The 25,597-nt window shown below is 39.5% G+C and overlaps 1 protein-coding gene across 3 annotated transcripts in view; it reads right to left on the bottom strand.

Moving 5' to 3' along the window:
- The window catches only part of PPP2R2C (protein phosphatase 2 regulatory subunit Bgamma), a 196,779-nt gene that overhangs the window by 110,530 nt on the left and 60,652 nt on the right, over positions 1 to 25,597 (bottom strand). Inside the window, exon 2 of one of the 3 annotated variants that reach the window (XM_062575319.1) lies at positions 7,325 to 7,411. The exons of the other annotated variants lie outside the window; for them this stretch is intronic. Coding sequence (XP_062431303.1) covers positions 7,325 to 7,411 — 87 coding nt within the window. The remainder of the gene's footprint in view (positions 1 to 7,324; positions 7,412 to 25,597) is intronic. 3 annotated transcript variants of the gene reach the window in all.

The following is a 25,597-nucleotide window of genomic DNA, read 5'->3' as shown; positions in this document are numbered from 1 at the left end:
TAGCAGTCATCTGGGTTTCTTGCAGATCTCTTCAAAACTAAGCTGAATAAAATTCGGTTCATTGACAGCACAAAACTGATCTATAAACAGAGAACACTTCTTCTGTACCTAACGTTAAAATAATATTTTATTAACTTGTCTTATATTCTTGTGAAAAAGGTCAGCAACTGAGGATCATTTGGAATAGCCTCATCTATCAGCAGAAATTAAACATAGACTCTGTATAACCAAGCTAACGCTTAGAACAAGCAGAACAGTATAAATACCAAGGAAGAAAAATACCATTGTGAGGGAAACACTAGAAAATAATGATCTACATCAGAGTGCAACCAGCAGCACTGTGGTTTGAAAAATGTTATTACTTGCAGGCAAGGCACAACTCAATTTATGACCCAGCTTCTTTTACCTTGTGATCCTCAAAAGCGTTCAGTCAAAGCCAGTAAGAGGTCTGCTTTGAACTCGTGTCAGATTCCTCTACGAGGTATAAGAAAAAACTCACTTTCACCACTCACAGTAACTGAGATTATTCCAAATAACAAATCACTTACTAAGCCATGCAGGTGTATCGTTACCCAGTTCACAGTGCTCTCGACACAGCTGCTACACTGTCAGCTGTATATAACTCAGAGGCAAAGTGCACAGGCCACATCATCACTTTTCTTCTACACACATGTTTGGCTGCGAGGCCATCTCAGGAAAAAAAACACATTGGCAAAAATCTAGCAGCAGCCGCCCTGAGGGGCCTTCAAAGTCCTTCCGACCTCCCAGCCTCACTGGGCACGACTCTGGCAGGAGGCAATCCTGAAGAAACTTCTTCCAAATGGACCTTCAAATTCTTCCCACCACAGTCCTCGCAAGTCGGGCAGTGGGGACTGCAACTGAGCAGCAAAACCACCTTTGCATCTAGCATGAAATCTTTCAAATGTTTTCTTGTAGTTTCAGAGGCAGGAGCTTACTGCCCCACCAGGCTCCCCCGCCAGCTACCGGGGCAGCCCTCGCTCTGCCACTCCGACAAAATAGCTTGGTCCCGTACACACAGTGCTACTGCCTGTCCTCCTTACTGAGCTAGACCCCAACCTCCTTCACTCCTCATGTACAAGGCTGCTCTAGACAGTCGTAATAAAAATGACTTAAAGTTTTCAAAGAAAAACGACTGTTTTATCCAGAATCACTGTTTTCTCTCAGAACCATCTGTACTGCTCCTATCCAAGAGAGGACTAGGCCCTCCTTCTGGCAATTTCTAACCAGGATGGGGAAGAGAAGGCCAGAATACACTCTAACATTCTCTGCTACTTGATTTGAAAAACAAGTGAAATCAATTTTTTGGCAAACCACTGAGCAATATAAATGTCACTATGTCATTCAGCACCACACACAAATGCCCACAGATAGGATCTGGCAGAGTACGTTACAGCAGACTGTAAATCACAGCCATCTTTGCTCTATAATACCAGCTATCATCTCAAATTTGGTCACTCTCTTTTCTTCCTGGAAGTTCAGATCAACTTCTTTGGAAGTTAATCACTGTATTTTTTTTATGATTATTACAAATGAATTTAAAACAATCCATTTATCTTTTACTAAAGTGCCTACTAAAATGCATCTGTCCTTTATTTTTTTTCTGAGGCACAGCCTTAAGCATTTCAAAAGAGAATGCATTTCCTAATTTACCTGTCTCCCTGGAAGACTTTAAAGTATTTGACCAGGTAAATGAAAGTCTACACTTGTGGGTGTCTACTACAGGCCACCTGACCTGGAAGAGAAAGTTGATGAGGACTTCTATAGACAGCTGGAGGTAGCCTCATGATCACGATCACAGGCCCTGGTCCTCGTGGGGGACTTCAACCACCCTGACATCTGCTGCAAGGACTACACAGCAAGGCACAAACAGTCCAGCAGGCTCCTGCAACGCATTGATGACAACTTCTTGTCACAAATGGTGGAGGAGCCTACGAGGAAAGGTGTCCTGCTGGACCTTGTCCTTACCAATAGAGAGGGACTGGTTAGAGATGTGAAGGTTCGGGGCAGCCTTGGCTGCAGTGACCACGAGATGGTGGAGTTCAGGATCCTGCAGGAAAGAACTGAGACAACAAGCAGGATTGCAACCCTGGACTTCACGAGAGCGGACTTTGGCCTCTTCAGGGACCTAATTAGTGGAGTCTCATGGGTTAAGGCCCTAGAAGGAAAGGGGGTCTGTGAGAGCTGGCTAGTATTCAAACATCACTTCCTCCAAGCTCAAGAGCGGTGCATCCCTGTGAGGAAGAAGTGCAGCAAAAGGGGCAGACCTGCATGGGTGAGCAAGGAGCACTCGGCCAAATTCAGACAGAAGAAGAAAGTACACAGAATGTGGAAGAGGGGACAGGCTGCTTGGGAGAATTATAGGAATGCAGTCAGAGTATGCAGCGATGCTGCGAGGAAGGCTAAGGCCCAGTTGGAATTGAGTCTGGCAAGGGATGTCAAGGACAACAGGAAGGGCTTCTTCAGATACATCAGCAGCAAGAGGAGGACTCGGGAAAATGTGGGCCCACTACTGAATGGGGCGCGGGGCCTGGTGACAAGGGATACAGAGAAGGCAGAATTACTGAATGCCGCCTTTGCTTCAGTCTTCACTGCTAAGGGTAGCCCCCAGGAATCCTGCAGCCTGGACGTGAGGGAGAAAGTCTGGAGAAGGGAAGGCTTTCCTTTGGTTGAGGAGGAAAGGATTAGAGACCTTCTGGGCAGGCTAGACACCCGCAAATCCATGGGCCAAGATGGGATGCACCCATGGGTACTGAGGGAGCTGGCGGATGTTGTTCCCAAGCCACTCTCCATCATCTTTGAAAGGTCCTGGAGATCTGGAGAGGTGCCTGAGGACTGGAAGAAAGCCAGTGTCACTCCAGTCTTCAAGAAGGGCAAGAAGGAGGACCCAGGCAACTACAGGCCAGCCAGCCTCACATCCATCCCTGGAAAGGTGATGGAACAGCTCCTTCTGGATGTCATCTCCAGACGTACGGAGGAAAAGAAAGTGATCAGGAGTAGCCAGCATGGATTCACCAAGGGGAAATCCTGCTTAACCAATCTGATAGCCTTCCCTGATGGAGTGACTGGCTGAGTAGACGAGGGCAGAGCAGTGGACGTTGTGTACCCTGACTTCAGCAAGGCTTTTGACATTCTCTCCCATAACAGCCTCCTAGAGAAGCTCTGGAAGTGTGGGGTAGACAAGTGGACAGTGAGATAGACTGAGAATTGGCTGAAAGGCAGAGCTCAGAGGGTTGTCATCAGTGGCGTGGAGTCTAGCTGGAGGCCTGTGGCTAGTGGCGTCCCCCAGGGCTCAGTCCTGGGTCCCATCCTGTTCAACTTCTTCATCAATGACCTGGATGAGGGGACAGAGTGCCTCCTCAGCAAGTCTGCTGATGCTACCAAGGTGGGAGGACTGGCTGACACACCCGAGGGCCATACTGCCATTCAGAGAGACCTGGACAGGCTGGAGAGCTGGGTGGAGAGGAACCTCCTGAGGTTCAACAAGGGCAAGTGTAGTGTCCTGCACCTAAGGAGGAATAACCCCACGCACCAGTACAAGCTGGGGGCTGACCTTCTGGAGAGAAGCTCTGCCAAGAAGGACCTGGGAGTGCTGATGGATGACAGATTGACCATGAGCCAGCAATGTGCCCTTGTGGCCAAGAAGGCCAATGGTCTCCTGGGGTGCATTGCGAAGAATGTTGCCAGCAGATGGAGGGAGGTGATCCTGCCCCTCTCCTCAGCCCTGGGGAGGCCTTGTCTTGAGTCCTGTGTCCAGTTCTGGGCTCCCCACTACAAGAGACACATGGAGCTACTGGAGAGAATCCAGCGTAGGGCCATAAAGATGATCAGAGGGCTGGAGCACCTGCCCTGTGAGGAACAACTGCGAGAGCTGGGCCTCTTCAGCCTGGGGAAGAGAAGACTGAGGGGGGATCTGATCAATGTGTACAAGTACCTGAAGGGAGGGTGTCAGGGGGACGGGGACAAACTCTTTTCAGTTGTCCCATGTGACAAGACAAGAGGCAACGGGCAGAAATTGAAGCACAGGAAGTTCTGCCTGAACGTGAGGGGAAATTTCTTCCCTGTGAGAGTGACGGAGCACTGGAGCAGGTTGCCCAGAGAGGTGGCGGAGTCTCCTTCTCTGGAGATCTTCAAGGCCCGCCTGGATGCAACCCTGTCTACCATGCTCTAGGTGACCCTGCTGAGCAGGGAGGTTGGACCTCCAGAGGTCCCTTCCAAGCTTACTGATTCTGTGAGTCTATGATTCTATTATCCTAGTCACTAGTGAAGTTGACTGGACTTAATTGCCAACCTAGAGATGGATGAGGAGTCAAAACTTAATCCTCTGTGCAATCTGGAAAGATAGTGACAAAATTATTCCAATGATCGCAAGTAATATTAAACGGTAACATTCTAGGAGCCTACAATAATCACACAGTAAATCACTGAAATCAGTTTCATAGCCTGATCTCTGAAATAGTTTTTGCTTCCGATAGCTTTGGTTCTTTAGTCTTCCATTTCCTTATAGAAGGTAGTGACATAAAGATTAGATTATATGTGATTTCCTTCTGCTGCTTCTCAATCATTTATTCTTTAGAAGTCCAGTGCTGACCCATGAAACATTTTTAAGTACATCAAATAAATGCTTCCTTTTGAACAGTCCACTTCACACAGTTCTTTCCACACTACCACTCACTTCCTGAAATACTTCAAACTAGCTTCTAACCTGTTAGGGAAATGCCTTTTAAAAGATACCTGCAACAGATTGGGAATAAGCAAAGTCACTTCTGGATCATCTGTATAATTTTTAGGAGGGGAAGGAGGAAGGATGATCTGTATTACCTTGACAGATAGAAAGACAAAAAACAAAAAAACAAAACAAATTTTTAGTATGGGAGTTTCCCAACTGTAGCCATGCATGGTCCACATATTACCCAAAGTGAACTCAGAGCTGCATATTCCTTGCCTGCAACCTCTCCATCTAAAATGAGACCCAAAAATTCCAGGTATGTCCCTTAAACTCTACAGTCCAGTGGCCTGTGAGAAAATGAGTTTGTGAATTGAACCTAAAGCCTCAAATCAATTCACTGTAATTCAAGACAGACATTTATACACACTCTCCAAAGACTGGTTTAACTTTCCTTTGCTCCCAACCCTTGGACATAACCAGCAAGGCTATAAAATCACTAGGATATATCTGGAAGCAAAGAAAGGTTGATAAAACTAAAGCTCTTAAGACAGCAATTTATAACTGTGAGCCTAATACTGCAGCCTTTGCTCATGTGACCAATCACAGTGGAATCAACAGAATTACTTATACAAGTTAGGACTGCAGGATCAAGGTTATGAGGATTATCCTGCCCTATCTTCTCATGCTTTGGTTAATACCCTGTTTTACAAGCATGCTCCTTTAGATAGATCACCATTATTCAAGGTAAATAGATGAAAAATACAAGCTCTGTATTAATTAGAATCCTAGTACAGCATACTCAGAAATAGAAAGAGGGATGAAGTATGAAAATAATACAATGAAGAAAATAATCTCCTTTATCACTCTATTGTATTGGTACTGACCATACCTTTACTAAATTTTTGAATTTGAGTTTGAAATAAAGTATATTATAAGGAGGATTTAATTGGGAAAAATAAAATAATTATCTTCAAAAGTTTACATTACCTAAAGGTAGGTTTAGATTCTGGATTTGGGCCACAGAGCTGAGCAGAGGCCAGCTCTGGACTTAACTGGCTTATTCAGTTACAGTAAGAGGTTAGTAATCTCTAGGATATTTGCAAGAACTGAAAATGAATGGCACAATGATTTATTAGCACCATAAAAACATTAAATAAGGTGATCTATTAATGAATACCTCTAATATTATACTATCTAATGCCCTGCATTTTCATGACAAGGTTCCTCAAGCTGTTCTTCACTCAGACTGAATTTATAGATCAGTCCCAATTTACTTCCCAACAGGATTCTATAGACAGTTTTAATTATGAGCCAAATTCTGTATTTCACACAACCCTGACCCCCCCCCCAAAAAAAAAAAAGTCACAAACTGTTAAGCTATATATGGGATGAATCTATATTTTTATATATTTTTATAAGTAAAAAAGGTAAGAAATCCCTTCAGAAAGTCTATTCCTGTCAGGAAAATAACTCTTCTCATTTCAGCACTTGTGGAAACAGTCAGGAATAATGCTAAATTTACACAATCACTGAACTGTACTACATCCTCTTGTTATCATAATTGTTTACAAACAGCCACATAAACAGAGTTAAACAGATTTACAGAACTACTTCCTTTTACATGTACTATAGATGATAATCAAGTTGTTGCAAATCCTTCATGTAGCTTCTAAAGCTACAAAATTAACTCTCCATGGCCTTAAAGTCTTGCTAAACCTTTGTTTCCACTTTCTATAATGCATTTGTATATTTAGGAGAGTAAAGTTTGGCTGAAAAAAGAATAATATTCACTGTGTTTGAACTATACAATACTTAGATAAATACATCCAAGAATGTATATGTAAATTCAGTTGCCAAATATGTGAGCACTCATTATTTTTATTCTCAAAACTCATCTCGGTCTTATATTATTTCTTTGTACATATGGAGATATGGTCTATAATACACCTTCTGTTCTATATAACAATTATTTACTGCAACTATAATACATACCCAATACTTTGATACAGAATAGGATGCTGCCTGTCTAACTTGATAGATTGTATTAATTGTACAGTAATCTAAAAAAGAACATTAGTTTACCAGCTTAATGGGTATTAATATCTAAATTACATAGTAATTATGAAAGACGCATAACATTAAGATATGATTTTATAACAGAAACCTAGCAGTCCATTTAGATATTGGAAACCGACATTCACTTCCTTATCAATTTTTGGTGTGTTTCAAAGCATGCCTTCTGGTCTAGTGCTCTAAGGCTCCTCCTGTGAACACAGCTGCCATCAGTAATTGCTTTTCTGCACCACATTTACAACAAGATTGCATTCAGTTATTTGCATGCTACTTTGGAGACGTGTACATAAAGCATTGACAAAGTCTCTGAAAACCAAACAGTGCAAAAGAAAAAAGTGGGGCAAAATACAGAGGTGCCATCCAAGCACAAAGAAATACCAAAAAGTGACAGTGGTCAAGCAGCGTAACGCAACCTCAACGAATCCAACCCACGCTGCTTCGCGTCACGTACAGACTGGCGGTTCATTCAAGACAAGGCGGCAGTCCCCGTCCGGCCGCGCAGCCCGCCAGAGCCGCAGCCGGGCCGCGGTAACTGCGCGGACAGAGGCTCCTCCGCCCACTCACCTCCAGACGCGACCTCTTCAGAACTGGGCTGAGGAGCGTGGGCAGGACAATGTGGGGAAGCCTGCATTGCTGCCGCCCTCGCTATACCTGCCCTGTGGAGAAATAGAGCACTTAATTTCCAGGGCTGCCAGTCAGCACCTTCCACATCACAAGCGAAGGAAAAAGAAACGAATTTGACAACGCCTGATTCAAGCTAGCGCATTTGGGGCGCGGTGAAGAGCTCCCATCTTCTACCGAAATATCTGGGTTGGTTTCACAGCTTTTGTCGAGCTCCACCTGCCTGCCCGAGCGGCAGGCTTATTCTGCGCTTCAGGAGCTGACGATGCGACTGCCGGTTACCCTGTACCTGCAGCAAGTTGCAGTGTGGCCGCTGAGAAGCAGCTTACGCAGATACAGATTTTCAGCCTAACTTTACAGATGTAGATTTACAGCCTAAATTAATTTAAGTGAACAAACACTTGCCATGATCTAGTATCAGGTAAGTGTCTCTCTCCTTCCTTCCTTTCAGGGTGGTAAGTTCGTTAGCCTGTTCCTTATACAGTCCCTATACAGACACCATTACCAAAGGGATTACCCTCACAGAGAAACAGCTCCTTCCCTTTCTGTCTCACCTATTCCATAGAATTATTTTATTTTACTGTTGCATTAGTCCAAATTGGCTTAGATTTATCCCAAGAATCAATTAAAAGAGCTTAAAAAAAAAAAAAAAAAAAAAAAAAAAGCTCTAGGTCTTCAGGTTCTAGCTAGAAAAAAAAAGGTTTTTACTCACCAATTTTTAGTCTAATAGATGCAAATGGTATGTATATACCAAATTACAGTCCTTCAGAGAGAGAGAAAAAAACCCTACTGAAATACATGCATGACTCATTCTTTGGAGTGTGGTTATGAATCTAAGAAATCTCCAAACCTTACTAAAGCAAGTGCATTTGCTTCCAAGAGTGATCTCTGTGCATCCTTCAGATGTACCACAATGCTTTTTGTCAGAAGAAATATTTTTGTCAGGTTCAGACACAGAGGAAGGCAACCCTCTGATCAACCATTTTATTCTACGAGAGTGCAATACATATTGATGTTTGCAGGCAGGCACAATTTCCAGTAATTAACTGGAACCATATTAGACTTTGTTGTACTTGCTCAATTTTGGTTAATCCCAATGGTAATTCTGCAGGTGAACTGAGAGGCAAGGCAATGCCTCTAAAATGTGAAGTTTATCTATAACTCAGGGCAGTTGAAAAGCATGGAAAGTAAGCCAAGAAAAGGATAATTATAAAAATGTGTCAGAGAAGAATGATTAGGAAAACAATTATCAAATTCTGTTACGTCTATTAATTAGATTTCTTTTAAAATAATTTAAATTAAGTTAAATTTTAAATTATGTAAATTCTTTCAGCTGGGGTATGTTGAAGGGCACATGCAGGTGTAAAATAAAGTTGCTCACTCCTGATTTGGGCAAAACAGACTTACACATTACTCAATTCGTGACAAGTCACTACATACATTATTTTCATTTTTATTTTTTATTTTGCTCTTTTATTTGCCACAGTATACTGCTTTTCTCCTTCCAAAATGACACATCAAGCACTTCAGAGCAACAAAATCAGTCCCCTGATTCTTCTTACCAGTTAAAAGACTAGAAACAGGCAAAACTTCTCTGAGTAAAAATTACAGTTTTGCCACCGGGACAAATGAGACAGCACTCCTTATAAGTATTAAGGGGAGTTTTTGTAAATATTTCTTTTCTTTATGTGAAAAATACTAAGAGTATCAGAAAAAAACATAATCTTTGTGCAACCTGATGACTTCAGGTTTTACATACTGTCGAATCCCCTCTTAGAGCCACTAAAAAGCTGCCCCCAAAAGACTACGATACACAGATAATTGAGCTGCTCCAATAACAATGCACAGACATCACACATGTTTTTCTCTGCAGAAGAAAGAAAGAAAGAACTAAAACACCTCAAAATGCTTGGGGCTAGTTTCTAATAAACCTTAGAAAGACTGACAGCAGCAGAAACGGGTTTCATCCAAAACCACAACTGTAAACGCATTTTTTCCTCCCTCAAAAACAGACAAACAGGTAAAAGTTACACTTGAAAGCATGAGCTCCATGTAGCAATTTGAAGCAGCCTCAGTTTGGATTTTTGTTTACATTAGCAATCTGCAGTAATATCAAATGCCAAACGCTTCAGAAGATGACCTGCATTTGTTTAAAAAGCAAGCTAATTGTCATAGGGGCTAAATGCTTCCAAGAGGTGAAGGGTCTCTCTGCTCACACCCTCCTGCTTTTATCCCCACACTGCAACTCCTACAGTTTATACTAACCTCTTCATGTTGTATTTTTTTTACTCATTCCATAATATCCCAAGCACTTCAACAGGCACTTTAATCATGTGGGATACTTTCAAAAGGCAGGACCACTCTCACTATCTAAGAGAGTAGTTCATGAAATACAAAATTAAAAAAATGACTCCTCCATGTATGAAAGATGCATGTTCCACAGAGATTTCCAACTCAAACTGAAAGCTCTTCCCAGACAGAAAGTACATGCTATTTTTAGGATGAACTTATATCTTCTCCCATCTATAATAGGTAGAATTTCCTTTCTTCCTCTTTGTTTGAATATTGGCGAGAACCTGTTGTGCACACACAGACAGTTTGTGGACTTAGTTCTCAGATCCACCAGAAATTTTCCGATGGCACCCATGGAAACCATTCATTTTTCTATTGTTCATTTTCCCTCTGAGAAATTAAGAAATCCTACGTTTCGATCCCCATTACCAAAACTAAAAGCATGGTAAAGGGTCCATTACGTGGACCTTTAGAGGAATTAATTTATTCATCCATGGTGGCAAACAGTGGATTCCTCATCTCCTTTCTTTGCACAGTGACAACATTCAGCTGGGGACTGAACATTTTATTTTCCGTTTCCTGCAAATGCAATAGGAAAGTAGAGCTGTGGATTTTAGTCGCACCTGGGTCTCCCAGTCAACATGGCTGGTGAAGAAAAATGGGTCTGGCAATTTGCATCTAAAGCTGAATCATGTTAGTCATTACAGGTTGGGAGCCCATTTTCCAGCAACTAGAAATTATGTTGCTAGTACCTGACCCTTACTGGAGCAAAAGGACTCTCCAAGGAAAAAAAGAGTAACGACAGTTTCAATATACTATGACTTTACTAAGAACCTGTGTTTTTTTTAATGTATCCTAAAAAGAATATCAACATGTTTAAAGTCCATTGCACACTAAACACAATTCTCAGTGTTGCTGCATGAAGCAACACTCATACTCAACATAGATAAAAACATCATCTTTTTCACTAAGAAAAGAATCCAGAAATCATCCTTCATGATGTGAATCAGATACATTGAAGGTTCTTTGGCATATTTCAAATAATCTTGTGAACTGGATGGCCAGGCACTTTGAATTTCTACAGAGAGACAGAAGGAGCTGGGCTTGCTTTGCCTGGTGAAGAAGCAGCTAAGGAACAATTAATAGCAGTTTACAACTGCTTGAGGGGGATTACAAGGATAATGCAGCCATACTTCTCTTGGCAGTGGGGCACAATACAGTAAAGATAATAGGAGCAAGCAGCAGCTGGGAAGGTTCACACTGGACACTTGAAAGGCTTCATCTCTCGAAAGGGTAGTGCAGAATTGGAACCCTTATCCAGACAGGTGGCAGAACCTCCTTCCTTGGAGATTTTCAAGACTCAGCTAGACAAATCCACAGCTGAACTGACCTGGTGTTGGAAAAGTCAAACTGCAAGTGATACACTGGACTAGAGACTTCTAGAGGCCCTGTCCCACCACCATTCTTGTGCTTCTCTGAAACGTCAGTTCGGGAAGATGTGAGATTGACGTTCTATATAAAACAAGTTTTACAAAATTCCTTTGCTAAGCTCCTTGCTCATCTGCCATATCATCTTCAAAGAGATTAACTAATGAGCTTTGAGTGGCCACAGCAAAGCAAAGTTCTGTAGAAACACGCTTGAGCAAACAAGCGCCTGTTCTGAAGGCCTGGTCCACTGCGCCCCATGCTACAACACAAACAACCCACAGGTTCTACAAAGACACAAAAACTGCTCCAGGAAACAGGCTTCAAAGACCCAGAGCTAGAAAGAGTGACCCATCTCCTTACTGGATTTGAGCACGAGAGCTTGATATTTTTGCACAAGTGATTGGACCAGGTTATAAAAGTATTAACCACTGCTTTTAAAACTGATTAACTGAAGACTACTTCTGGATCTGATACGCAATCTTTTTCCAACAATGCAACTGTGACAATTTTTCAATCATAGTCTATATCTTGTTAGTTCATTTTTAAGGTAATGCCTCAAATGAAATAAAGCATGCTGGAATGCTCTTAACATTAATAATTGACTACAGTAAGACTACTCATCAGCTTAATATTAAGCATTCTGCGCATAGCACAAAGAACCACTGTGTCATTATAATACAATATAAGCTTTCTGGAAGCTATAAAAGTGTAATTTGGGGGTAGAATATACACCTGGTAACTCAGCACAAATCCCCTACACAAGAACTGGCAGGCAATCAAGGGGGGAGGAGAAATTAATAATTTGTTAAGATTTATACATTTCTCTAAGTTCTAATACAAAATAAATCTGAAAAACATCCCTAACAAAAGAAGTATTTAAGGGCTGAAACTATGTTACGAGTATTCATGAGATACACTGTAATTTTTTTCATAGAGATTTAATTATACCCTTCATTCTGCTCAACTACTAAAAGATCTTCTGGTTAGCATTAATTTGAATACTACTGCAATATAAATTAATACAACTTAGACACATTTATCAGCTCTTTGAATAACAAACTGATAATGCGTCCATGCATTATAATCTAGAAAAGAGGAGAAAAACCTCACACATTTAATACTTGAAATACAAGTACTTTGCATTTCAGAAAGTTAAAAAGTAGCCTGAAGCAACATTATCTCAAAGGGAAATCTGGACAGTAGCTTTGCTTCAAGCAAAGAATGTAAGACTGAGAGTACTTAGCAGAAAAAAGTAAGCAGAAAGGGTAAATTATATGCAAATAGAAGGCAAAATGGTCAAAATCGAATCAGTTTGCACCCAGGTTATTATAAATTTGCATACACTGAACTCCTAAGAAAACTTGTGAAGACAGTATTAAGGTCACAGTATGGAATCAGACAACCTTAATAGTATGCTAAATTAGAACAGTACATTGCATGAGGGTTTCCTAACTCAATATACAAAGAAACAAAATTATCTTATAATTCTAAATGTTATACCAACTATGGAAAACCTGCTCTTTTGGTTACAGATTAAATTCTTTATAGGCTACACATAAGGTATGTTGCTAAACCAGAATGCAATAAACCTTAAGAAGATTAACTAATACCTTGCAGAAATCCATGCAACTTCAACTCTCAAGAGTTTTTTCTTGTGAAACTGCAGAATGTACTCATTTTTCCTGACAATATGTGAAAAATCTAAGCTTTCTAGAAACTAAGATTTCTGAATACAATGAGGTTAAGACAAATTCCCATCCTTTTCTATTTTTATCCTAAAGAACAAAAACAATGGTATCAAATCTCTGAAGATCTAGCATACTGAGATTCCTAGTAAGATTATTTTGTAAGTACTTACCTTACCTGATCCTGCAGTAAGTCAAACAATAACTTCATAACTTCAAAGAAAAAAAAACTTTTGCAGTATCTAGAGTTATATACTACATATGCACAACACACATAATGTAGTACAAAAGACAGAACTACCTGAAGTTACTGAACAACATCATTAGCAAAAAAATAGATGTACAGATTAAAATCAATACTCCCAAAGCCCAAAGAAAAATATATGTCTGTACATACACACATACTTTTATGGACTTACAATATGTGTGCACAGCCATGCAAGACCATGAGCCATGATCCAATCCCACTGAAGGTGATGGATGGATACTACAGCAGATTACATAAAGACTGTAGTAACCTGTCTAGATTTTAAAGAATAAATTATTTCTGTTTCATAAAAATGCAGCTCTTAGCACCCTAACAAAAATAAGTAGAATTTCATATTTTAAAAAACTTAATGGAGTTAAAAAATACAACAGAGCTTAAAAAAAAAAAAAAAAACACTTCATGTAAGCCTTACTTCCAGTTCTATACCTTACTTGGATAATTCTGACAGCAGAGATTTAATAAGGGAAACACTCTTACTTTTTCCCTCATGATAATAGGGTAAAATCCTGACCCTAATTTTCAAAGAAATGTTTTGATACTAACCTACTCAGCTAGGACTTTACCCAGGAAGCCTGCAAGATCTCCCTCCAAAGTTAGAACTTTGTTTCAGTAGAATGGTGTAGGGGCTCTTGAAATCTCAGAGAACTCTCCCTTACACCTGAGGTTCCCATGTAGATTAATCAATCACTCCAGGTCCAAGATGATTTTCAGTCACCCCTGTGTCCTTTAATGATAATAAAAGAATGGTAGTCCAGGGTCTTGCTCTCAAGGATTCAATGAGTTTAAATATAAATGGCAGAAAGAATGGCAAACACAAACTGTGTGCCAAATGAGTTACGGCTTTGTTTTGCTTTTCATTTTTTAAATAAAGATTTCTGGAGCTTGAAGAGTTGCAAGCTGCAGATAAAAGCCAAACATCACTATAATAAAGTTAAGCAATAAATGGAAAGAGAACAACTGTAGTCAAAGAAGGAATGCCTGTGTTTCCATCTGTTTATTTCTCTCCCAGGTGCTACTGGGGATCTCCATATTCCTGCCTTCTTGTAAGTCTGAGCAGGGAGTATTACTTCCAGGGAGAGACATGTTGAGAATTTAAAGCTTTGAGGCTCTGCTTGAACAGAGATGGAACAGTTGCCTTCTGGCAGGAATTAAAGCTGGTATGGAAATTTCACAAAAGGAATTAAAAGATGGTCTGGAAATTGGCCAGAAGTAGATCAAAGGAGCTTTAGCAGCATGAAGACACATACCAGAAGATGAAAGGGGACTTCAAGGCAGACCATTAGGTTTAGGAAAGAATCTGTTGCTTGGGTAGAAGGTCGTATGAAGCAGAGGAAAATGTAAATTATTCTTGTGAAATATTTAGTCCCAAAGTAGTAGTAGCTTCTTGTATAATTTCCATATTCTTGACCACCTATCAGGCACCCAGTAGAACAGATGCATTTCAGATTGAGCCTAAATTATAAATTGAAAGAATTGATCAGCAGCATACTTCTCCTCCCCTTCAGGCATCATATGCTACTGGATCAAGCAGAATCCGACTTCTGGTTTAATATTAACTTCTGTGTTCAGTCTGCAACACAGAAAGCTTCTCCTCTCTGAAACATAAGCTAATAAAACTTTCAAAATCATTTTCACCTCAGTTCTTATACAGAGAGAGAATATACAGAGAGGGGGAGGCCAAAATACGACTTCACTGAGACTCACTCACATAATTTCAGGAGCAAACTGGGCCCAGATCAGTTATAAACAGAATATTGAAAGTGAATAGTTTTTAGAGTGGCTAGCTTCAAAATAAGAAATGGATCGTCCATGGATATGATCTGGGGAGCCCCAGAGTTGAAAAGAGGTAGTCTGTGGATTCTGAACTGGTTAAAAGCTTCAGGGAACTTAATGAATTTATTGCTCATAAGAATTATTAGGATGGCAGGTACTTCCCTCATCTTTGTTTCTGCCTTATCTGCTACTATCACACTCTGTTCATCCTTTCATCAGTGAAAACTTCCTTCAAAAAATAAAATGAAATCTTGCCATGCTCCAGCAGAAGGTTTCTGAGTGGGCCACAGACAGAACAACAGGAAGAAAAAAAAAGAAAAAAAAAAGATTTCTCATACAAATTCATGAGGTTCATCAATTAGATGATAAAGTGTAAGAGTTCCCCTGATGCCTTGTCCACAAAGGATGAGCCAGCTGGTGGAGTTACTACCTTTAAGTAAAACTAAGTGTTCGAGTTTACTCAGGAAGCACTGAGTTCTATCTCTTCTAGTGACCGATGATGGCACATTCTTGTTGTCACATATAGTCAAATCTTATCTGACTACCCCTGGAGTATTTTTAGATAAATACAGCTGATGCATGCATCCAAGAGATCTTGGCTTGTAAGTTCTTACGGGGTTTCACACACACAGTAACACATCAGATTTTGGAGTCGTCATTTCTAGATTGCATTGCAAGTCCATGTAAACCCAAAACGGCAAAGAAAAGGAAGATTGACATTTTTCAGCCTTCAAAATAGACATCAATCAGTTCATTCATTCCTTCAAGCTCAGCTATGTGTATTCTATTATTGTGATAGTGCATATATTTTAGGCACATAGTAATTAAAAAACTGATTCCACTAACCTATGATACAGATCTCCAAGAATGTAAAACTATAGAACTAGAATACTTTTGTAAACCATCCTAAATCATCTCTCAGGCTGCAGAATGGAACCGCATTTTAGAAATGGTGCTTGACAGACGAAGACTTCTGAAAAATCAGATTTAAAGATGGAAAACATCATTAGTGACAGCTCTGAAGTTGAGAGTATTTTCAATATAGAAATTTATACTAAATCTCTAAAAAGCAAATCTTGGTAAAATTCAGATAAGGTTTTCTATTATTATTAGAAATTATTAGAAATTTCTATTATTATTAAGAAAACTGCAAAAGTTAAATTCCTAGTAAAAATATACCAGTTGTGAAGACTGAATGCGGTCATTAAAATGTGGAATAGAGAAATTTTTGTCTTGGTTTCAGTGCCAAGCAAAATGTAACTACATCTATCACATCCCATCTGTAATAACCAGGCCGATGTTTGCTCTGTGGAGTTTGAATTGCTAATTCCTCCAATTTACACCAACTTCTTGGTTTTCAGGAACAAAAATCGTTTTCTGTCTAAATATACTTACACCTAACAATCAGAAATGAATCCTTGTGCAAACAACTCTCCATGATAGCAACCATCTTTGTTAGTATTTATTAATAGGAGCAGAAGCATCAAAGCTTCCTGACAGTAGAACTGTCAAATGTTCTCCCAAAACACTATAGCTCATATTTCCTCCTTTCTTCCTTCTATTGCATAAGAATATGACAAAAACATTATAAAAAGACGGTTTCAAAGCAGCATTAAAGTAAGTATCACTACTACGTAAATCTTTATAACATTGATCAAAACTTTAACTGTTCTTCTGGTACATGCGTTCACACACAGCAACGGTGATGTTTCTCTCTCTGCTAGAGAGGAGCAACTTCAAAAACAGGCCAAATTTCCTGGAAGCAGTTTCTGAAGCAGCTGTCCTCCAAGTTTGTGGACCGAACAGGACTAAAGGAGTCCATTTGCTCCCGACTCCTCTGTGCTGATGCTGCTTGTGCTATAGGGGAGGCTGCAGCAAGACCGCCCAAGGCATGGCAGGGAAGGAAGGACAGGCAGCCTGTGCTGCAGCGTTCCCAAGAGAAGGGACTATTTTGCCCCCAAGAACTCTGTGTCTAGATTTTCATAAGCAGTCCCAAATCAAACACCAAATTAAAAATGCATTTAAATTAATCTGAAGATATCAAAAAGTACAAAAAGCATTAATATTATTTCAACCCAGCTCAAAACTGGGAAGGATTGATGCAACAATCAACTATTTATTTATATTCTATACAAATCATATTCTACATTTATTTCTGCAAGACATTTCAAATTACTGTAAACTATCACTTGCAGATTGTGTGAATTCTTGCAGATAGTCAATCTGAACTTTTTAATACAATTGGTTGATTTGCAGTATCATTACTGCTAAGACATGCAATCTATTATTATCTATTTTTAATCTAGCAATTTTATAATGTTTAGTCACAGAAACAGCCTCTCCTGTATATGGTCCTGAAATACAAAGGAAAGCACAGAAACACTGAATTCAAAAATTATGTACATACTTAACTCTACAAAATAAAATCCACATTCAAAAAACAGAAACTGCAGCTCATCACCACCACAGGAGAAAATTCAAAGTGTAAGAACTCTATGGTTCAAGAAAACTTCAGTCCTACCACAGGAGAACCCTAATTTCCCAGTTCAGCATATGCTGATGCATCTATACCAAAATAGTCTGTAAATCATACAAGACTTGAAAGACATATATTGCCCTACATACAACATTTTGCTCACCCTCTCCCCCTATGCTGAAACTTCTAAATAGTCATACTATATTTCCAGATTCCCATTTCAAGCAAAGGAGTTGTAAGGAATAATATGCAAGAAAACATGTACTAGCAGCTTCCATAAGACTTCTGTGAGTGTAACATACATACACAAGCACAAGGGTACGCAACACAAGATCATACTTAATAATACAAGGTCTTCTGGGATATTGGCTATACAGGACAGAATTGTAGAGCAGGTTTGTACCTTACAAAGTCCCACTATAATCACACTTTCCTGAAAAACAGTTAAATAGGAAAAAGAAAGAAAAAAAAAATCAGATCTGTGGCTCACATTTTGACCAACTCTTTCCCAAGGCAATGTAGGAGGAGGAAGATCTGCAGGTCAAGTCCTGCACAGTACTCTTACACCTGGCAATCACATAATTGTCAGTTGATTGTCAGAAATCATAAATGCCTAATGCTGAACTAGAGGGCAATTTCCACACCTGTTTATTTGAAAGAGAGGACTTCTGGTAGAGTTACCACATTATGTTTCATCAGGTGCTTGGGAGGAGAGAGGCAGAAAGATTAGGTCAAAGGGCTGACCTGGAAGACACGCACTCGAACAACGAGAAGCACCACAGCTAATACGGCCGTTACTTGCTTCTTAGCATCAGGTGCTCCAGAAATTTCTGTAAGGTATATAATAATTCACAGCTACATATTTCAAAGATACTGGATACACAAATTCTGTTTGACGTTCATTGCTGATGAAGGAATATGATCGACTTAGATCTTCCGTTCAGACTGAAGCCCACAGAGCGCACAGCTAACGTCACCCTATGCTGGTTATTCCACTGTGGCAGTTCTGCGTGCAGTAACAAAAAGATACCAAATCAAACAGGGCATCAAAACTGCCATGTACTGACATGTCATGTCATGTACAAGACAACAGTCTTGTGGGCTACCTTGGCAGCTAGTTATGGACTGTGCTGACCAGCCCACTGTGCTGGGGGAGTGTTGGGTGGGAGGGTGCTTGTGCCACGGTGTCTGATAGGCCTTCACCCTTTCTTGTCCCCAGGGCAACCTGCAAGGCCTCTCTGCCCAAGTGATGGCAAAAAGAGCACAGGACACATCTACTCCCTTGTCCCATCAACTGCCACTGCCTCTTCCTCGCTCCTGGAGAGCTATCTAGTCTGTGACACTGGTAGTATTCAGGGAAGAAATGTCCGAGGAAGGGAGCTAAGCTCAAGGGCAGAATGCAGTATCTCCAGAAAACCAGAGAACTCATTATGTACCAACCTTTCACAGCATTTCATTTGTACGGATAGTGGTGATCGAATGAAGAAGGGCAGAACCTAAAAGTCAAGTAGACTTGCAAGATCCAGAGAGACACCTAAATCCAGTTTTCATAATTCACAGAGGCAAAAACCATATTTTTATATTACACACAGATGTTTCTAACATTTCCTTTCCAACAAATGAATTAGTTAAATATGAATGGAAAAGTAATGCTAATTGTTAGATTGTCAGATTAATAAATTCACAAAATACAATGAACTGTGTGTTTTATGTTGATTTTTTTAAAGGAATTATGTCACTTGAAGTACACTTTTATTATCTTTATTTACACTAGCCAAAAATGGTCTGCTCTTTCTTGTGCTCAAGTAACAAAAATAATAAAATAGCTTATAAGCAATGAAAAATTTCCTAGAAAAAGAACTCTCTTACCATAAATAGGGCTACTTTGCTACATGTTTTATTTTTATTGGTAGTAGTAGTAGCATAGGGTATATATATTGGTATATATATGGTAGAACTTTCACCTGGAATCAGTGATGTAGAATACATGTTCATTAGTAAAGCAATGTTCTTAGTGTAACTAAGAACTACAAAACACTTGATCAAGAAAGTGCCTCAAAATGGCTAGAAGCAGTGCATTTAAGGCCCATTTCCATTTTAAAATAGAAATCCTCATAATTATTTTTTTTCTTCACTCCTTACTCATTTCTTAAGCCTATTCTACCATCCTTTTCTTGGCCAAAATGATTGCACTGATATCAGCCAGTAAATACCTTATCTTCTCTGAGTATATATTTTCTTTACTAAGCTGGGTAAAATAAACAGTGGAAGGGAAATCTCAAAAAGTCAGAAACCAGTAATGATGTAGTAACACAACATAAGTAGTAATGATTGATTCCCTTTTTATGACTGTAATAAAGATACTCAGTTCTTTTCCAACTATAAAATATTCAGTGTTATTGTATCATGTTTCACATTTTAAACTGATGTAACTAATCTATTATTCTCTAAACTCACCGTTTCAATATACGATACACTGTTGAAGTGTCTGAGGTCTATGTAGAAAACAAAATACGTTGCAAGGTACAGTTTTCTTTCAATAATGATGCATACACTAAATAAACTGCTCCTGCAGTGAACAATGACACTTAACTCTACCTGCACTGTGTTATTTAGTTTTACATTATTCAATGCTTTTGAATTGTCAGTTCCAATTAGAAAGAAATCTGGCACAGAGAGAAGCTTGCATGGATCTTTTATCTTACACATACAATGTACTGCTAACCCCCTGAACTTCAGTTTTCAAGATTTATATGTAGTTAGAATATTACTTATTGTAGCTACATAGTTAAATAGATTATTTCTATTAGCAATATATATTTTCTAGTCTATATTTATTTATATTTAATACTATAAATAATTATGAATAAACTGCATATAGCCTAAATTGCTGAAGCAAACGTATCTTCTGTGCCACTCAGACACCTGTCAGCATTCTAGCACCTGAGAAAAATCCTTTCTTAGCACGGCCAGGTTCTTCTGCACTTCCGTGGATTCGCTGCTGGGGAACAAGCTTAATTTGTTTATGATTTGCCTAATGTTCTAGACAGTCATTCTGTTAATATATTTCATTCCCTTCTCCAGGACCTCCAACATTGCCCAACAACTGTTTATACTTTTATTTACTTATTGAGTGGGAGATCATCTATTGACTACATATGCATGCAAAGAGAACTCCGTTTGCTGTAGCCTCGAAGAAGTGAATAATCGGTCCCTGAAGGCAACCTACCACACTCAGCGCTCTGCCATTGCATATTTATGCCTTTGCAAAGGGGAAGTGTTACAATCCGGCTCAGTGTTGGCTTGGCAATGTGTTACAGGGTCCGTGTGACACTGGTGAGCAGTTCTCGTTCGGAAGCAGGACCTGAGCAATTGCTCCAAGTGAGCAATCCCATGCCTTCACGCACGTGCTACGGCTCGCGACACTCTCCCGCGAGCGTCTAACAGCCAGCTGCTAAACTAACCCGTGCCTTGAGCAGGCAGGTCTTCACAGAGGCAGAAACAACTTATCACAGCATGTCCCTGCTCCAGAGGAATGCCAACAGCAGCAAGAAACTCCAAAATCCCCATTTAGACTCAGGACTAATAATACTCCTGATCATGATTTCCTCAGAAGGTAGATTTGGCAGCTTGAACAGATAAAACAGAGAGGAGGTTGGTAGGTAAAATAGAGATGATGATGATTTTAGCAGTGCCTAACAGATGTGGTAGGCAAATTACTTCTACAAAGTACTTTGAACATGTAAACAGCGCAGACAGAAGCACTGCTGACAGAGTAATTCACTTCGGATTGCCTGAACGAATCACTGCCCCGTGTCCCTCGTACTACAAGTAGCCTTAAAGTCTGTGCTAGACAGACCTTAGCTTCAGTACCAATGTCTTGATTTTCCTATGTGCTGAACCAGGCATCCAGTGCCAGGCTTGAGCGGGTGAGCAGGCGTTTGAACTTCAGTGCAAGGCAGTGCGACAGTTGTGCTCTAGCCCTGCCTCCCCTGCTCCACCTAACCCACCCCTATGAATAAAGGCTATAAAGGCAGCAATGTCAATGCCTGTCAATGGAATAAATCCTTATTAATCCGGATCTTCAAGGTGACCCAAAACGTTCATCCAAATAGCATTACGAATGAAAGGAGAACTGATTCTCTGTGCACAAAGACATAACTATATTCTGTTTAACAAGGGGCAAAGTTATGTTTTAACAAGGTTTACTTCTGTTCAAATTTGACTTGAAGGGAAAAAAAACGTAAGTGACTAGAATACAAATAAGCAATAACTTCTCGTGTTGTTATAAAACTGTTTTTAAGTGAGTTTTTTAAAAAAGATATACCCTCAATAATCACAATGTAATTCTTGAATTAATGTTGTTAAGACAAGACATGCCCTGACCTTAAGAGCAGCTACTTTTTGTACTTTTCTTAACGAAGCTGTCACCAGTCATTCTCAGAGGTAAGTGAACAGACTAGATCAGCTGTGAGCATGCACCGGTAGAGCAGTTCCCATTCTCTGTATTCATCCAAAATTCCCAGGTAGTCATCTCTTATTCAAATTATATTTGATTTATTTATGAAAGTCAAGTTCACAAATAAATTTCTTCTTAGCAGATGAGACTGGATAATTTCTCTTAACTTCAAATAATGAAGAACAGATATACTAATTAGTTTGGTTAAGTGACAAAAAGTCCCAAAATTCTGTTTTCATTATCTGTGGGGACTTTCGTCTAAAATTATTATGAAAAAAAAAAAAAAAAATCCATCCTGTATAATGTTTTACATGGTTATCAATCACTACGCTTCACACTGCACTGGTAATTCTCATTATTCTTCAAATATCACATTTGAGGAGTTTAATACACCATTAACATGATTGACTTTTCAATAGAAGCTAAGCCATATGGAACCAATCTGCGCCGTTTGCCTACATGAATGACTAGATACTAAAGGGCTGCTCGGCCCCACTACACCTGCGCAACCACACCAGCTTCACTTGCACTTGCAGGCACAGCCCACAGGAAGCACAGGGATTGCTAGAAACTAGAGTAACCGCAACTTTTTGTTCCTTCCCAAAACAGCAACAATCCATAAAAAAGCAGGGATGAACCAATATGCTGGACCCATCTGCACACAACTTGCAGAATGCCTTCGCCAAGTGTGTAACGCCAGAGGAGCAATTCTCCATCCCGGTAAATTTGGGTTCATGGAAGTGTATCACAGTCTTTAACATAGAGTTTTGTAAGAGAATGGAGATTTTTCATTAATTTTTTCTCTGTCAGTCATTCAATCTGTAAAATACAGAGCAGCTAAACTAACAGTACAGTTGCTCAAGGGAGCAGCATGGTCATTCCCCACATTTTTTTTCCCTCTGCCAGGAATGCAGCGACCATACAACTCACCACTCTGAATCTCATCTTGTTCTGCTTATCCCATCATCCTGAGACAGCAAAGCAGTCAGCAGTCCTGTCAATTTTACTGTTAATCTTAAGCATATGAAATGTCAAGGGAACTCACAGACTGAAGGTCCTTCTCTGCTCCAGAAAGTACACAATCATCTTCCCTCCTGTGCCTTCCCCAACACACTCTCACCGTTTTTTCTTGCCGTGCCCATTCATTATCCTCCCTAACAGATTGTGTTGGGATGCCACAAAGGCTCTCATTTTTCCCCTCCAGCCCCTTTTCTTTCCCATGTCACACTGTGCCTCTCCTACTCTTCTCTCTTCTTCTAAAGGTGTTGTTGAAATAATACATTTTACTGACACACCACCTCCTGGGCAGCTGGTTCTCACAGCTGGGGTGCAAAAGGCAATAAAGATAAAACACAGCTCAGCAATGAATCACAGGCCAGAACAGATCTCAGAGGTCATCTAGTCCATCCCTCTGCCCCAAAGGACAGTCAACTATCCTATGTCACTTCTTACAAACATCTATATAACCTGCCCTTAAAGATTTCCAGTGATGGAAACTCCACAAGCTCCACAGGCAGTCTAAGCATCCCTATCTTTATCTAGCCATTCACTATCTTTACATTAGAAAATTCAATCTTTTCTCATAGGTCGTATTTCTCTAGGCCTCAGGCCTTCTTCTTTTCTTTAAATCATGAGGTCTCTTTGGTTTTCCCCATGAAAACTGGTACAGAAACTCCAATTAAAGTAGATACCTTCAAAAACCACTCTTGAAAGCGGCCATCGAAAAATTTCCTGTATATTGCCACTGAAATTAAGTTCCCTTTTTTCAGCATGTAGCTACAACATACTTTTAAGACTAGAAATGCGAAAAGTATTCAAGTCCTGCTTGTCTTAACTCGATTTATTTTACTACAGATAAGCATATATAACAGTAGAATCAAGTCCAGGTCGTCACTTTTGTTTTACATTTTTCTACAATGCCTGTTACCAGAATCAGTACAAGAACATCAACAATCAGACTAAGGAACTTTTGAGATTCAAAGAACTATCCGAGATCCAAAGTGAAGGTAAGTCATGTTTAGGACAGATAACTCTAAATGCAACATAAGAATGCCTTACATGTCAAAGGTATAAAATTCTGATTTGCTCAAGCAAGCAAGTCCCATCAAGGATGGACTAGGCCCACTAGCAAGAGCAGAGCAAATCAGACTTGGCTCACAGTCTTCCTATACCCTGTGAATTTATACATAATCTGATTGGGTTTTTTTATTCACTGAAGAAGTAAAGGAGGGAGAGAAGAAATGAAGCAACAGCTAACCCATATATTCTTGATTATTGTTGGCTTTATTCCTCAGAGAACTGAAAAGAAATAAAGTGCATATAAAGGTCAGAAATGCTGCTTTTGCAAATGAATTCGTTCTGCTGCATGGAGCGGCAAGGACATAGCGCACTCCTTACCAAGATCTTAAAATTCTGGAAATTGAAGGGAAAAAAGTAGTTATTCACAGAGAGCAACAAACCACTGATTTTCTTTAGGCACATAATACAATGTAAAGTATTTCTTTGTTTTAAACGGTGGATTACAAAAGCCAAAAAGCTGAAAGCCAGATTTGGGGTTGGCCGCAACAAAATTATCTTCCAATATAACAAAAAAAAAAATCCATTACTGCCCGTAACCTAGAATTACTGGGTTTCCACATGTACAATACTATCATATGCACAGTATTAACATACCACGGGATCAAATGAGAGGACTGTTGTTTCTTAAGGCCTTTACAATTGAGAAATGTTACAGACTGTTTCATGAAGAAAAACCAATTAAAAAAAAAAGTACATTTTAAGCACCAACTTATATATGCATCGTGCATCTTAAACAAAATATATCAATGAGAAATTAAAATTTGTTATGGTCCTTTTTGAACTGGATACCTGAAGGTGTCCCTTGAAAAATTTTACAAATAATTAAGTCCAGTCTGTCTTGACTTTTATGTTCTTTCAAAAAGTATGTCAATCTCAGATAAAACAGAAGTGAAAAATTTAATTACAGCTGACAAACTGAGGTTTCCCAAGGAATATTGACCTAGTCAGGGCTGAAGAAATAACACTTTGCTGCTAAAGGTTTCCTATACTCCATCTACCTCAAAAGATCAAGTGACAACATATTTCATTATGACTCCTGATCATAGGGGAAATATAATAGAAGCTAATATTGTTATTCAAGATTCATTCTGACCCATTTCAGACAAGCCACTCCATGCGCAAACAATCACAGAAGAATATTCATTCCTTCTAATCCAAATATCACGTGAAGATAAAACGTTAGAAAAATGTAACAGTTGAGTCAGCAGTGTGCCCAACAGCACTAAATATCTCCACCTAATTTTTAACCTCCCACCCTGATAACATATAAAGCAGAAGCAGACTGATTTACAAAATTCATAAGGGATTATTTTCCTCAAGTTACCAAACTGGCAGACTTCAAAGTCCGAATTTTCACATAGCCGCACATGCACATTAAATATACATCAGAATCTTAACGCATAGCAAATACACTGCAGTAATTATGCAGTGCATTTTGCAGAAACTAAGGCATAAATTTATAAATCTCAAATTTAAGAAAAAGTTTCTTCAAATATTATTACAAGTGACTGCATCTCAAAATAAAACCAAAACAAAGCATCATCCAGACAAAAAAAAATGAACTAAAATTTCAAAAACAATAAAAAATGCACAGAAACATGAAGCAGGATGTAAAGAATGTCCTAGGGGCAAGATTACCAAACAATTACACCAGCCAGGGGTAACAGGGACAGTACATAGCTTTTTAGATTTTTCTTCTGAAAAATCTGCTTTGTGTTCCCAGTATGGTTAAATCATCCTGCTGTCCTTTACAGTC

This window comes from Rhea pennata, chromosome 4 (genome assembly GCF_028389875.1).
Source record: "Rhea pennata isolate bPtePen1 chromosome 4, bPtePen1.pri, whole genome shotgun sequence".
Taxonomy (NCBI): domain Eukaryota; kingdom Metazoa; phylum Chordata; class Aves; order Rheiformes; family Rheidae; genus Rhea; species Rhea pennata.
Note: the sequence above shows the minus strand (reverse complement) of the source record. Positions and strands in the feature narration are given on the sequence as shown.